At 45.5% G+C, this 14,722-nt stretch overlaps 1 protein-coding gene across 4 annotated transcripts in view; it reads left to right on the top strand.

The window, feature by feature from the left end:
* DDHD1 (DDHD domain containing 1) overlaps window positions 1–12,557 on the top strand; it is a 56,210-nt gene extending 43,653 nt beyond the window's left edge. For all 4 annotated transcript variants that reach the window (XM_015865941.2, XM_015865942.2, XM_015865944.2 and 1 more), the window contains 6 exons: window positions 518–780; window positions 2,814–2,889; window positions 6,572–6,721; window positions 7,332–7,584; window positions 8,490–8,660; window positions 11,541–12,557. In XM_015865941.2, coding sequence (XP_015721427.1) covers window positions 518–780; window positions 2,814–2,889; window positions 6,572–6,721; window positions 7,332–7,584; window positions 8,490–8,660; window positions 11,541–11,722 — 1,095 coding nt within the window. In that variant the 3' untranslated portion in view covers window positions 11,723–12,557. The remainder of the gene's footprint in view (window positions 1–517; window positions 781–2,813; window positions 2,890–6,571; window positions 6,722–7,331; window positions 7,585–8,489; window positions 8,661–11,540) is intronic.
* The last annotated feature ends 2,165 nt before the right edge of the window (window positions 12,558–14,722 follow it).

The following is a 14,722-nucleotide window of genomic DNA, read 5'->3' as shown; positions in this document are numbered from 1 at the left end:
TCCTGTTGTTAACGAGGGAATGATTTGCAATTTCATGTTTGTCCTCCTGTACGCAGCCTGCCAGCATTGCTCAGTCACCGTGTTGAGTACCACAAACAAAGCTGCTTTCTTTTTGTATTGCCTTTTTTCCAAATCTCTCTAAAAAAGAGTTATTTCACTGAATCTTTGTGTTTTTATGTACGTGTGCACTACTATAGGACCTGAAGCAGATAAACCAGGACAAACTGGGAGATTCAGTTTGGACCAATATAGGGCCAATATTTATTTATTATAGCAGCATCATAGGATTAACTTATGATGACTGAGAACTTTGTTGCATTATTTGTTTTGCCCCCATACATGAGCAGTGGGCAGAATGGGTTCAAGTATGCTTTACAAAGATCCAAAACCAATTTGGGATATTTTCCCAATTACACAAACAGAACATGATGCCCAGGAGGCTGATCTATGTGCTGTGTGTACAGGAGCAGTAAGATATGTTGCTATTAAACCTTCTTCCCTTACCACCTTCAAACAGCTTGTCAAGGGGCTGCAGCAGGAGCTGAACCGCCTGTACACACTGTTCTGCTCTCGGAATCCAGAGTTTGAGGAGAAAGGAGGGAAAGTCTCCATCGTGTCCCACTCTCTGGGCTGTGTCATCACCTACGACATCATGACTGGATGGAACCCGGTCAGCCTTTACGAGCAGTTGCTGCGGAAGGAGGAGGAGGAGCTTGAAGACAGTTGGATGAGTTATGAGGAGCGACGTTTACTTGAAGAACTTTACCTAACCAAACAACGGTAATGCATCCACTTCTGGTTCTGAAAGGATAAAACCACTGCCCTACTTGAAGCCCTTTGGGTGTTTCCAGAACCCCCATGGCTCTTATATTTTACAGCTGATGTTCCTCTGGCATTGCTGAATGGCAGTGGTAAATGCTAAATGCAGGACTAAGCAGACAGGGAACTGGCAGTGCTAATTAGAGCTCTGAATCTATATTCTACAGACTATACCAAACACAAACAAGTAGCTGTTACTCACTGCCCACATGCACTGGGAGCTCCTTCTAGCCTAGGAGCCTAGGACAGGGTCAGGCCATTAGCCCCACAACTATTTGAGGTGAAACACAGCAGAGTAACTCACAGGTGTGCAGTGAGCTGAAACAGCAGAACCTGAGCAGTGAAATGCCAGAGTCTCTAGAGAAAAATGAGAAGTGTTCTCTAAGACTGAGCTTGGAAATTGAGCTCCACCAGCTGGGTGCAGATGTTTGTGGTTGCTGTGATTGAGCTTATGGGATTACTGCTGTGCTGCAGATCATTTACCAGCTTCTGCCTGCTGCCATTTAGAAATGTTAAGGCAGTTCTTAGAACAAAGCAGCACTGCCCATTGTGACAGATGGGGTCTTGGTTTCATTGTATGCAGGTGTTGGTAGGGATTCTCAGTATTAGGTGACTGTTTAGATAATTACTCTTTACCCACAGTGTTAAGGTGCTTTCCCTGTTCTAAACTGGGTTTCAGGGTACTGTGAGACTCTAGATAGAGAATCTAATAGTGGGAGCATGAACTTCAGTTTTTCCAGTGGTGTTTTGGAAGTGATAGTATTGCATCAGATCCGCCGCGCCTGAAATCAGTATGTGTGTAATTAGGGATTGGTACAGGACATCTCCAACAGCTGCAGGGCTGGATAAAGCACGGTCTTCCTGAAAGAAGAGAAGTAGGAGACCCAAGAATCGTGCCCAGGGGTAAGGTGACCCTTCAGGCTTATTACCAGCATGTGACCAGTGAAAAATTACAGTCTTCATACCCACACTCCAGCTCCTTAGGTATGCACTGAAGCGTTTCACGTTTCATCCCCAGTAATCCAAGTACCATTTGACACAGGAACTTCTGTGATAGATGGAGTGTCTTCCCCTGTTCGCAGACCATCATAGTGTAATTCAGTCTGGAATGGTAAAGGATGTCAGTTTTACTATCCTTTGGATTTCTGGTGTTGCAAGGCTGTCAAACACGTGGTGGATTTCTGGAGATACTGATGCCTGAGCAGGGTGTGTGACAGCATGCATAAATATACTACACTGTAGAATGTGAGCATGTAAATTCATTTATTGGAGCCCTTCAGCAGCGGCTCACAAGAGTCAAGAATTCTGTACACCTTCTTTTTTAAGACCAAATCGCATTCATTGAAGCATACGAACTGGTTGAGAGGAGTGCTCTTCAGAAAGCTTTAGCTCCAGACCAGTATCTTTCTAATCAGGATGACAGAGGTTAACCTTCATAGTTTTGCTTGCAGAATGCTTTAGGAGAAACATGAAGAGGTGCTTTTTCCTGTTTCAAGGAGGGCATGATGCTCTAGTGCTGGGTTAGACGTTGTTCCTCCTACAGAATGGTGAGAAATAAATGACTTTTTTTAGTGATAGCTGAAAATGTAGGGCCCTGCCCTCCAGATTTTGCACGACAGTGCAGAACTCCATAATGGGCCATGGATTTTCCTGTGGTTCTGGCTGAACAAAACAAACTAAAACTGGGCAGTGTGGCTGAAGAAGCACCAAGGAAGCAGGAGTTGAATCACCTGCTCCTGAGGAGGGAGGATGGGCACATGTTTGGGGTGATGAGCTTGGAAACTGTCAAGTCATGATTGATTCCTCTTGTGGTCAAAGAAACAGGATTTCACATGCATTGATTGTTAATCAACTGGGCTGCCTCAGAGGAAGAAGCAATGCAGTCACTCTCCTCTGCCTAACAAACTGTTGGACCCTCCATGAATTCCTGTTTGGATCAGATGCCTTAATACATCCGCGTTTTTCTGTCTCAGAAAGATCTGCTTGTTTTCTAGGTTGAAAGAGATAGAGGAGAGGTTACAAGACTTGAAGGCATCCACCATAGCAAAAACACCTGTCTTAAAATTTAAGGTATGTGTGCCTAGATTTTCACTGACCATCCTACTCACACTAAGAACACACTTTTAGTTTGAGTTATTCTAGTTTCTTTTTTTATTTCCATGCCACAAAACATTGGTAGAACAGCATGAATGTGTGCGGATGCCCAGAAACATATTGCTATATTCATGTATTTCTATTTCTTACAAATATATATGTTTCTCTGTCAATTCATAATCCAGTCTGGGAGTTGCTATCACACCACACACACATGTGGGAAGGTAAAAACCACTTGACAAATTGCACCAATCCCATACCTTGAAAAACTGCACTTCTGCTTTGTTGACTGATCCAACTTCCTCGGGGGCTGCTTCCAGCACATCACACCTCTGAGTCAGTCAGAGTCAGTTTCCTCCAGCAGTGGATTCTCCTTCAAAATGACTCTGGCCTGGCAGGTAGGACAGGTAACTTCTCATCTCATGAAGCAGATGGCTTGCTGGTTGGCTCTGTCAATTGCTGGCGTTTTGTATCATTGCAAAAAGACATTTTCTAGCGTTGTGGTGGGATGTGCAACGCTTTCTCGTTGCTCTGCTATATCCTAAAATACTAAGCAATAAAAACATGACATGATAGATAAGAAGAAAATAGATTATTGTTCTTAACTTGCCATTTGTCTTTCCTCCTGAGTTCAGAAGCACTCCCAGAAGCCAAGGTCAATCTTGAGCTGTGAAAAAGAGGAAACTAACTGTAATTCAATTTGTCATAGCCTTCTCCTTTCATCGTGGCTTAAAAACACATGTTGTGCTATTATCTCTACCATCAAAGAAGCTGGAGACAGACATAGTCCTCTTGCTCTGTGCAAAGATTATTCTTCACTCAGCTGTGTTTAAACTGAAGATTTCTTTGAACAGATGCTTTTTAGAGGGAGCAGGAAGGGAGGGGAAAAGAAAGCAGCGAGAAGAGAGACCTGTATCCAAATTACTCTTAGGTAATTTCCCACTGCTGTGCGTCCTTTTTCATACCCTTACTGAAGAAAAAAAAAAAAAGACATTTTGTTTTTTTTATGTCAGTACTCCTGGTGTAAAGCAAAGCTTGTGACTCTGACTGCTTGAGTATCGTGCATGGGACAGAACTCAAGGGGAGGGAAGGAGACTTGAGGGGGAACAGGAGGGCTTTCCATGAATGTGATATCAAGGTGCCTCTGCAAAGGGAGGATTTCTGCAGGATGTCATTGAGAGATGATTGCTCATCAGCAAGGCAGTGCAGCTTCCTGAGAGTAACTGCTTTGTAGGCACTGACTACCAAGCACCTTGGCTCCTGGCAGACAGAGCTGTAGTAGGATCTTCAGTTTTTATTCACTTCAGGTGCTTGATCTACAAATTGCTTTGGGCTGTGCAATGCAGGAGACTGGAGTCTTTGATCCCCGATCTCTTAGGCTGTCATACACAAACAAGCAGCTACGTGCAGTTGTAATGAAAAGGACGAGCCAGAATATGAACATGTAGGGAATGGTGTAATGCCTGCTTCTGCTTAACATTAAAATTAATCCGTCAGGTCTTCTGTTTACGAATCATAACCAGGAGAAAAATGTTATCCCGAAAAGTGGTGTTCTGAAAAATTCCTTCTCTGTTAAACAATTCCAGTAATATTTGTGAAGTGCCTCAGCCCTGCTTCGTGCAGGAACACCAGAACTGAGGAGATGCCTTCTAGGAAGCTTTCAGTCCTCTGCTCCCAGTGGATGTCATTGGATGGTGGTCTTTTCTTCAGCCACTTGGCTACAGTGCTAAGCATCTAATGAGTGCAATTTAAAGGGCTTTATTTTTGGAAGGCTTGCTTTTGATTTTTAGCATTTGCTGCTTTGGTATTGATTTATTGCCACCCTATAAGGTACCCTCCAATTGGTACTTTGTCTTTGTGAACTTTACCAGAGATGGAAGATCACGTTGAAGGCTTGTGCATGGAGAAGATAATGCAGCAAAGGACACTGCGCTCCAAGAAAAAGCATCTGTCTGTGGACACTGCTAATCTGGTATTTATTGATAGAGATGTGCACCTTGTGACCATTTAAATTATGTACCTTTGAAGGAGTTTTGCATGAGGAGAATTCTGGGAAGCATCAGCTGGCAGTCGCTTTCTGATTTCTTTCTGAAGCAGGAAGACCATAACTGTGTACTCCAAATGCTGCTTATAGGCACATCAGATGGACAGGGTTAGAAGTTACGTATTCACTTCAAAGGGTTACACGGTGAATATCTGTTTCTGTTGTGTTTGAAGATGAGATGTTATGTTTGAAGATGACAAAGCTTTTTGTCCAAAGTACAGAAATGTAAGGGGTCTCTGTAAAGATTAATTGAAAGAAGAGCTGCTTTGAACCAGCCTGGAGTAACACTGTAGATGACAACGAGCCGTGCTTTGCTGCATATGACATTGAATAGCTTTGCTGCAGACCTAGGGTTTTTTCCCATGGAATTGGAACTTGAGCATTCTTTTGGAAGGAAGAGGTGGAGTATCACTGCCAAGTGTGAGGAGGAAGAATGTTTTGTTCAGTGCTGGAATCTGGTAGATGAAACAGGCCATTATTTCCACACCCTCGCTCCATGTGCTGACATATAGCAAAGGCGGGTGGCAATCCAAGCATTCTCCACGTGCACTCAGCAAGAACAAAGTCGTTCCTCTCACCAGCTGAGTAGCAGCACGTTGACAGCTGCTTGGTTGCAGTGCCCTGCAAACCGGTGCTACTACTGGGAAAGCTACAGTGAAGCTGCAATAATGGTCAAATTAGTTTTTCATATAAGAAAATATTCTAAAGGTTAAGAAGTAATTTTGACTTTGAAAAATATTTTTGACTGCAGAGTTTTATGTTTAATGTTCCTGGGATATGATGTCTGAGGCTTGGTAATGGCATACAAAGCCATTCACCTCTTGGTCGCTGTTGAATCCTGGCCCACGTTGGTAGTGACCGAATGTCGTTACCACTGATGTGTGTTCAGTGCTGTGTGTCAGATGGGTTTACAGCTGCAGTGCAGGTTTGCTCCTCCTGCCTCGCAGTGCTGAGGGCAATCCTTGCAGCTTTGCACAGCGTGGGAATGGGCTGCAAGGTATCTCAGTGTGCTGTGCTCAGTGGTTCTGTTTGTGATGTGGTGACACTTCTGGTGAGCACCATTCTGTTCACTTAACACCAGATGTTTGTAAGAGAATGTACATTACATAACACCAGCTTGTTTGTGTATGTGACTACCAGAAGGGTTTTCCATAGGTCATCTTCAATGCTCAGTGTAGCTTGCATTGGTGGCTTGTGTAGCAAAGTGAGTCAAGGAGTACGAGCTGAGAATATGGTTATGGAGCTGTGGTGAACTTGGAAAACTTGCATGAGAAGCAGACTTCAATGATGTGAAACATGCCACATTTCTTTCCTTTGTGTCTTCTAAGTTCTTGCATTACTCCTTCCAGTGTTGGCAGACTTCTTCCAGTTCAAATATCCAACATGGCTTCCAATTCTCAGACGGTGCAGCATCACAACATGCAATTTCTCACAGCAAAAGAAAACCAAGAAATTTAACTTGCTGTGTTGCACTATGTACATTACAGTGCTCTTCCCTGTTTCAATTTACTAATACCATACAAGTCCCTTGGTTGAAACAGAGAGAAATCAAATCCAGCCGTGTTAGAACGTGTTATTCCCACCCTCGTTAACACAGATGAAATCTCTCCTTAGGTTGAGAATTTCTTCTGTATGGGATCTCCACTCGCGGTGTTCTTGGCGTTGCGTGGCATCCGCCCAGGAAACAGCGGCAGCCAAGATCACATTCTGCCCAGGACGATTTGTAACCGCTTGCTGAACATTTTTCATCCCACGGATCCGGTGGTGAGTTGTAATTGCAGGTGCAAGCTTTTACCTTTTTACATGTCGGCTGTGTGATGATGAGTTCTGTGTCCCTGCACAGCACTGTCAATGATTGCTGTGCCGTGTCTCAGGTTCTGTAACTGTGGAGTAACATTTGCTACGAATAGCTGCCTTCAGTATCATATGCTTTGCTTCTCTTTTCAAATAAGGGTAAGATTTGAGTGCACTCAACTTAGTTTTTTGCAAAGAAATGAAATAACTCTTCCAGTCAAGTTCCAACTTGGCTTTAGCTTACTGGCTTCCATTGAATGTCATAGATCCAAATCTACTGCTGCCATCACAAGCAGTTCACAAGATACTGTACAAAAACAAAGACACTGTTGTTTTCCCCAGGGGAATAACAGATTGTTAGAGGCTGGGATAGGCCTTGGGAAGGAAGTATAGGTATAGCTTTGTGCTGTTCTTATGCTCTTCCATAAGCAGTCAGTGTTAGCTGTCATCAAAGGCAGGATGTTGGGCCTCTGATCTGTACAGCCTTGGCAGTCACTTTGACAAGAGCCGACTGGATAGGAAGGGGTCTATATTTTCAGTCTTGCCACTCAGTTTTTTCTTTCCCGGATTCCTCTTGCAGGCCTATAGGTTAGAACCTTTAATCCTGAAGCACTACAGCAACATTTCACCAGTCCAGATCCACTGGTACAACACTGCAAACCCTCTACCTTACGAGCATATGAAGCCAAGTTTTCTCAACCCAACAAAAGAACCTACCTCAGTTCCTGATGGCGAAAGTGCTTCAACTGTACCAAGCCCAACCACTTCACCGGTCATGGTTCGGCGCCACTACGGGGAGTCCATAACCAACATAGGCAAAGCCAGTATACTGGGTAATTGTTCCTTGTCCTTTATTCTTCAGGGTCTTCTTGTAGAGCATCACTGCTCTGCGGTGTTTAAGAATTAACTTTCCGAATCAGAGTAAGCCCTGATTTAGAAGAGCTTCAAGTGACTTTCACTGGAGCTTATATTTGAGCACGCACATGCAGTTTTGTTGACTCAGGGACTTTCCTTAGCTCACTGTGTGGGATCTGGAAGAAGATTAGTGTGACCTGGTGCAAGAAATGCTGCCAGCCAAACAGATAGAGTGTATAAAAGCAGTTCAGTTCTTGAGTGAAGGCATGCAGCGTTTCCAAGCAGTGTTCTCTCACAGTACACTGATTTTTGCTGTTTTACTGCAGCAGCTTCATTGTCTTGTCCAGACGGTGGCAGCAAAGCCAGGAGAAAACATCTCAGATGTGTTCCTAGCTTTCACACCCTTCCTGAGCAACCCAAATAGTCCTACTGAAGGATGGCAGAGCATTTCTAAAGCTTTGTAAGGGTTATTCCATCACGAGGACCGTGAATGAAAGAAGTCTCAAATATTCCCATGGGATTCTTAGGTTCAGAAGGTAGCATCGTGGTTACGAAACGTTTGTCTTAAGCTTTCTGTATGGGAGGAATTGCAGCGCAGACGTAAAAGTTCCAATTTCCCTTCTGCAAAAACATTCTAGTCTATTTTTTTGTTCCTCGTAACTACAGGTTCCAAATTACAGCCTTGCCTTGTCCACTAGATTAGCGTCACGATAAACAGCGTGCACTTCAGTCAGATAAGCTGTTCCCACCCTAGAAAAGCATGAATGGTGTTTCCCATCACCCCGCTCTAATTGACGGGTACAGTGGAGGCTTTACTTTGCAGTTGGAATTGGCTGACCTCGTGCTTGTTTCCCTTTTGTTTGTTTGTTTTTGCTGAGCTCAGGAGCTGCGAGCATTGGGAAGGGCCTTGGAGGGATGCTGTTCTCCAGATTCGGTCGCTCAAGTACACAGACTGCAGAGCCAGGAAAGGATGGAGCAGAAGGAGAAGACAAGAAGAGCACTGTGGGAACGCCACCTTTCTCACACAGCAGCTCCAGCTTCCTCGAACCCACATGTTAGTGTCTGGCCCACCTTACGTGACCTGTGGGAACAGGATCTCCAGTGGGCTGCGTGTGTGTGTGGTGTGGGAGCACTGGGCAGGTTGAAGGAGGGGGTCCTTCCCCCTGCTCAGTGCTGGTGAGGCCGCACACAGGGTGTTGAACCCAGTTCTGGGCCTGCAGTAGAGGAAAGGCCTGGGCATGGTGGAAGAGAGCCCAGCGTAGGCCAGCGAGGTGCTGCAGGGCCTGAAACAGCTCTGCTGTGAGGGGGGCTCAGAGCTGGGGCTGCTCAGCATGGAGCTGAGGATACTTGGAGATCCCATCTGTGTCCATAAATAGCTGAAGGGAGGTGTGGAGAGGACAGAGCCCAGCTCTATGCAATGCTGCCCAGTGCCAGGACAAGAGGTAGTAGACATAAACTAGAGCACAGGAGGTTATGTCTGGCTATCAGGCAGCACTCTGTGTTGTGTGGATGGCAGAGCACAGGAATGAGTTGTCCAGAGATGCTGTGGGGTCTCCTCTTTGGAGATACCCAGAAACCATCCATGCACAGTGCAGCTCTGGGTGTCCCTGCTTGAGCAGAGCATTGGGCTGCATGAGCTCTAGAGGTCCCTTCCAGCTTCAGCCATTCTGTGGTTCTCTGCAGGCTGTCCAAGTAGTGACTTTGTTCTCCCTGTTGTCTTCTTTGTTTTTGTCCTCTTAAAAGACATTTATGTGTGTATTTGTGTCTGTCATGCGCACACACACACGTGTGTGTATGAGTTTTAGCTAACACAACCTGTCCATCAGTAGTTCCTAGACTATCTCTAGGGAAAGCAAAATAATTGCTTCGAGAATCTCAGCCTCTGTCATGAAATAGATTTATGTAAATTTGCCCATGCATTTGCAGACCTGAAGCATTCTCTGTTTATAAAGGCAGGTATGGCTGGAAACAGAGGCTGTCCTTGTCCTGCTCTGAACAGCACAGTGCAACTTTAGCAGCTGGGTTTTTTTTAAAGCACATATACTTCCTTTACAGACATTCATACTTTATTTTTAAACTTCTCATCGCAAGGCGTGGCTTTTGCAATCTAAGCAGTCACAAGTGTTAGCACTGTTGTATCTTGTGATTGCATTCACATGATGCATTGCAGTGTGTTGATTGCTGCCACTTCCAGCAGATAACCTGCCTGAGTCACTGCTGTGGACAGAGACTTGGCTTTAAACTTCAGGGAAATGGAGTGGTGTGTCCACCAGTATTGTGGAGCCCTTAACGAGGTCCCATTGCATGGTGGCACATTGAGGTCTCCTGCACGATTCCCACATCCCTCTTTGCTGAAGTCCCATCTGCAGTGCTGTGTCCAGGTCTGGAGTTCCCAATACAAGAAAGACAGGGAGCTGCTGGAGGGGGTCCAGAGGAGCCACAAAGATGCTCAGAGGCTGCAGCACCTCCACTACAAAGACAGGCTGACAGAGCTGGGCTTGTTCAGCATGGAGAAGGCTGTGGGGTGACCTCATTGCAGCCTTCCAGGACCTAAAGGGAGCCTATAAACAGGAGGGGAGTCAACTCTTTACAAAGGCAGATAACAGCAGGACAAGGGGAAATGGATTTAAGTTGAAGTGGGAAGGTTTAGATTGGATGTCAGGGGGAAGTTCTTTACTGTGAGAGTGGTGAGGTGCTGGAACAGCTGCCCAGAGAGGCTGTGGATGCCCCGTCCATCCCTGGAGGTGTTCAAGGCCAGGTTGGATGGGGCCCTGGGCAGCCTGGGCTGGTATCAATGTGGAGGTTGGTGGCCCTGCCTGTGGTGGGGGGTTGGAGCTTCGTGATCCTTGAGGTCCCTTCCAACCCGGGCCATTCTGTGGCCCATCCATAGGAGGAGAACTTGGAGCAGTGGCCTCAAATCTGTGGGCAGAGTGATGCAATCTGTGGCCCCAGTGTTTGCTTCGGAGAGAGCGGCCGCACAGCTTGCAGTGGGGTTTGGCTTCCTCCCAAGCTTCTGTAACAGAGATGGGGTTGGTCGGGGTGTTTTTGCTGCAGAGCAACCGGTTCTGAATGCATGCATCTCAGTGGAAATGACTGTGGTTGTCTCCTGGTATGCGGAGGCTCCAACTCCCTCTCCTTGCTGTGTTTGGAAAGCAGCAGAACACCACTGTGAGATGAAGGGCTGTCACTCCCTGGTGCTGCTGTGCCATGACTCTTGTTGTGATGCTCCATTTTTGCTCTCTCCCAGCCAAGAATTAAAATTCCTTGAAATTGCTTTTGATAAATGGCTGCATTTTTTACTCAATATGGGGTTTTGGCTTTTGTAGCTAAGCAGGCTTTTAGTTTTGTCCTTTTCATTCCGTTGCTCCTTGCAGAGATTTTCTAACCACTGAAGTGCCTTCACAATAGGTCGGCCATTGGCCCAGTGAAACATGCAGTGAGAATTGCTCTGAATGTGGTATTAATCAAAGCAACCATTACAATGAAAGGATAACTGCTGAAACATATTTGGAATAATCTGGAAATTAAAAAGGCTGGAGCTATGGCTTTCTGAAAGCACGTCATACTGCATGTAGTCTCAATGGGGATTCGGCTGCCAGAGGTACAACAGATCCCTTCATTGCTGCAGGCTCTGAGCATCCCCCTCCTAACAGAGTTTGCTAAAGGGACCACAGCATCTCCTGGGTATTTCTATGTAGTTATTGTAAGGAGCATAGATTCATTTCTATAATCATTATAGATTATATACAGTTACTTAAGCATATATATATATATATATATATATATATATATATATATACCACCTGTTTTCAAGCTGTAGGTTTGGTTTCTGCAGAATCAGAACCTAAAGGTGACAGACAAATAAGCAAGGATTTCTTTTCCTTCCAGTGACATTCAATTCTAACGGCGTTTCTCTTTCTTCTCCAATTTCTAGTGGAACTGGAGCACAGGATTGATTTCGAGCTCAGGGAAGGTCTGGTGGAGAGCAGATACTGGTCTGCAGTCACGTCGCACACTGCCTATTGGTCATCTCTGGATATTGCTCTTTTCCTCCTAACCTTCATGTACAAACACGACCAGGACGATGCTGACAAGTCCAATTTGGACGCTGTCTGAATTTTGACGGGGGGTTGGGAGGGATGGGAAAGGAAATCTGAAAACCAATGGCACAAAACGGATGTTAAACCGCGGTGTGTATGGCATGGAGGTTTCAGGTTTAAGTGCATGTTTGGGGTTTTTTTCCCGTTTCTAAGGAGCAAAAATGATTTGTATGGAAAAGCACTTTATAGTTTCAAACGTTTTGCAGTGCTTAATCAGACCTGGAATTCTTGTTGACTTTGCATAAGAAGACGACACGGCGTGCAGCACCTGGTGCGCACCGCTGTGCATTGTGCTCGGGTGACGTTCTTGTTGATGACCATTAATTGCTGTTCAGTTCATTAAAGTATAAACAGAGGAGTTGATTTAAAAAAAAGAAAAAAAATAATAATTAATTTCCATTAACGAAGTCTGTGTTACTTACAAACCTAAAACTGCCATGTTCCAATGTTGTGTGTGTCAGTCAATAACGGGCGGTGGTGTCGTCTCTCTAGGATCTGTTCAGCTGCACATCCTGTATCCACAGACCCATTCTGAGTGCTGGCTGCTGGGCTGTGTTCTATGTGGCACGCGGAGAAACCAACGCTGCAAAGCACCACGCGGATGTCAAATACTGTAATTATAATTTATTATCTCCCTTTCATTTTATCCCAGTGTATAAAACATTACTTTTTTACTGGTTTCCTTTGACATAATTTAAGAACCACGTTTATTTTCTACAGCGTTAAGACTTTTTCTCAGAAATGCATATCTTTGTACTACTATTCAGATGAATATATGGACACTGTGGCACACTTTAAGTATTTTTTCATTAAAATAAATATTTGTGGTTTCACACAAATGACGTTCATCACCTTCTTCTCAAAGGTGAGTCATTGCTTGGCCACGTCCAGCGTGTCTCTGAAAGAAGAAGGCTTTGCCCTCAGTGTGTAGAGGGCCCGTTTGCCATGAGTAGATGTGTATATATGTGTGTTTCTGTATAGAAACGTATGTTTGTGTGTGTATATTGGCGTGCAAGGTGCCGTCAAGAGGAAGGAGAGCAGCATTATATAAACTCAGTGAGCCATGAGGATACCAGAACTTAGATTGGGTTTGTATCTGAAATGAATTCAGCAGCCTCCAAGAGGGATGTGTTGTGATGAAAGGAAATCATCTCCCAGTGAAACACTAAAAGGTCATGGCTGGGATCTTAAGCCATGCACAGCTCTAGAGCAGGAGTGTCAGATGCACAGCCTCTGCGCTGCCTCTGGCTCGGGTACTTATGGTCTGTATGGCACATTTAGAAGCTGCAGAATCTCAGCTTTCCTTTGCAATAATGAAGCTGTGGTGTTGGCCAGTAGCTGTGTTCTCAATGTAAACAGATGTGGGACCATCAGCCCCAACTAACAGCCTTCTTAAATGTGGGAGGGGGAGGGCAGCAGCACTGCTGCTTGGGCTCTTGTTTGTGCCCGAGCGTGTGGTGCAATGGGGGAGGAGTGGGGTGTGAGGCTGTGTGTTGTGGTTAGGGATTTAGCAGCAATTACAGATGGATAAACAGTGCAAAGGGGGTAAAGGGAGGAATGGGAGGTGGGGGGAAGGGTGGAAGGTGATGGGAACAGCACTGCTATAAATGCAGCAAAACAGTGGGTCTGTGGAACTCTGGGTATTAAATCCTTTTGGCCTTGGTGAATCGTAGCTCATGCCTGGCAAGTTCACCTTGGTTGATAAATAATCATTAAAAATTCAAGTCTGCCCTTTAAGTGGAGGGGAGTTGGACACCTCATCTCCAGAAAGCAGGGCTTCTGTTAATGCGGCTGCTCTCCTTGTTCAATCAACCCTTCTTAATTAGGAGAACTCCAACGTAAAAGGAGAATCTCCTTTTACATTTGGAACATGCAAAACATTTCCGAGCACGCCCGGTTTGTGCTCAGGGTTGGGTGCTGTCACAGCTGCTCCATCCCCTCCCAGCAGTGGATCTCCACGAGATCTTGTTTGCAGGGCTACAAGCAGAGGGGGTTAATTCCTGCAATTCTTGTGGTCTGCGTAAACTCTGCTGTTGTCCAGACCGTGTTTCAGATTTATGGGATGGCTCTTTTCCCCGCACTGGGACGTGCTGGAGCCTGCAGAGCGCGCTCCATATAAGGGCTGGGATCCTCGTGTACCTCCTGTGTACCTCTGGGGCAAGCAGGGAGCGGGGCAGGAGCTGAGCATCGCCTGGCCTTCCTCCTGCTCTCATGGAGTGGATTCTGGTCCAGCATTGAAAAGCATCTCCTAACATTGTGACAAAGTGGGTGTGCCTGAAAGATAAATGGAGGTTTATTCTAAAGAGCACACAAGTGTATGGAGCGTGCCACAGGCAGAGTTTTGTCTTCAGTTCTCAACAAACCTCTCTTCCCCTCTTGCAAAGATGACGTGCTCTTTGATAACGGTGCTTTAAAGCCACTAGGCAACAAAAGGGTTGCCCCATGTCTGCAGCACAGCACAGCCTTGAGCAGAGCCCCATCTCTGCATGCTGGATTCTGAATTTCACACTTAAAACTTTCTGGTCAGATGGCCTGCAGCAGAATACTGAGCTGGAATGTGCTGGCTTCCAATGACTGCCTTGTTTTCATTCGCACAGCGATGTTTAGCCTTACGAGCTGTGCTGGCGGGTGGTTTTTCTTGAGAACCCAAGATAAGGGAAATGAACCGCCTTGTTGCCGTCTCCTGACTGATCTTCAGCTGTTTTCCTACGCTCGTCCTTCGGTTTCTATGTCCAAATTTGATGTTCGCTGCTTGGCTGTTGTTCTTTTTAATACAAGGTCATTTTGCAGATAACCTCCTGCCATTTTCTTAAATGTATTTTACTAAATTTCATCCCTTTGCTCCTTATTCTTCCAATTGTGGCTCCTACGTGACCAGCAACAGGGCAAGAGGTGACGGCCTCAGATTGTGCCAGGTGAGGTTCAGGCTGGATTTTGTTGTTTCTTCTCCAACAAAGCGGTGCTGCAGTGGCACAGCTGCCCAGCAGTGCTGGGCTCACCATCCCTGTAGTGCTCC

This window comes from Coturnix japonica, chromosome 5, assembly GCF_001577835.2.
Source record: "Coturnix japonica isolate 7356 chromosome 5, Coturnix japonica 2.1, whole genome shotgun sequence".
Taxonomy (NCBI): domain Eukaryota; kingdom Metazoa; phylum Chordata; class Aves; order Galliformes; family Phasianidae; genus Coturnix; species Coturnix japonica.
The sequence above is the reverse complement of the archived record's forward strand: the minus strand, read 5'-3'. Positions and strand labels throughout refer to the sequence as shown.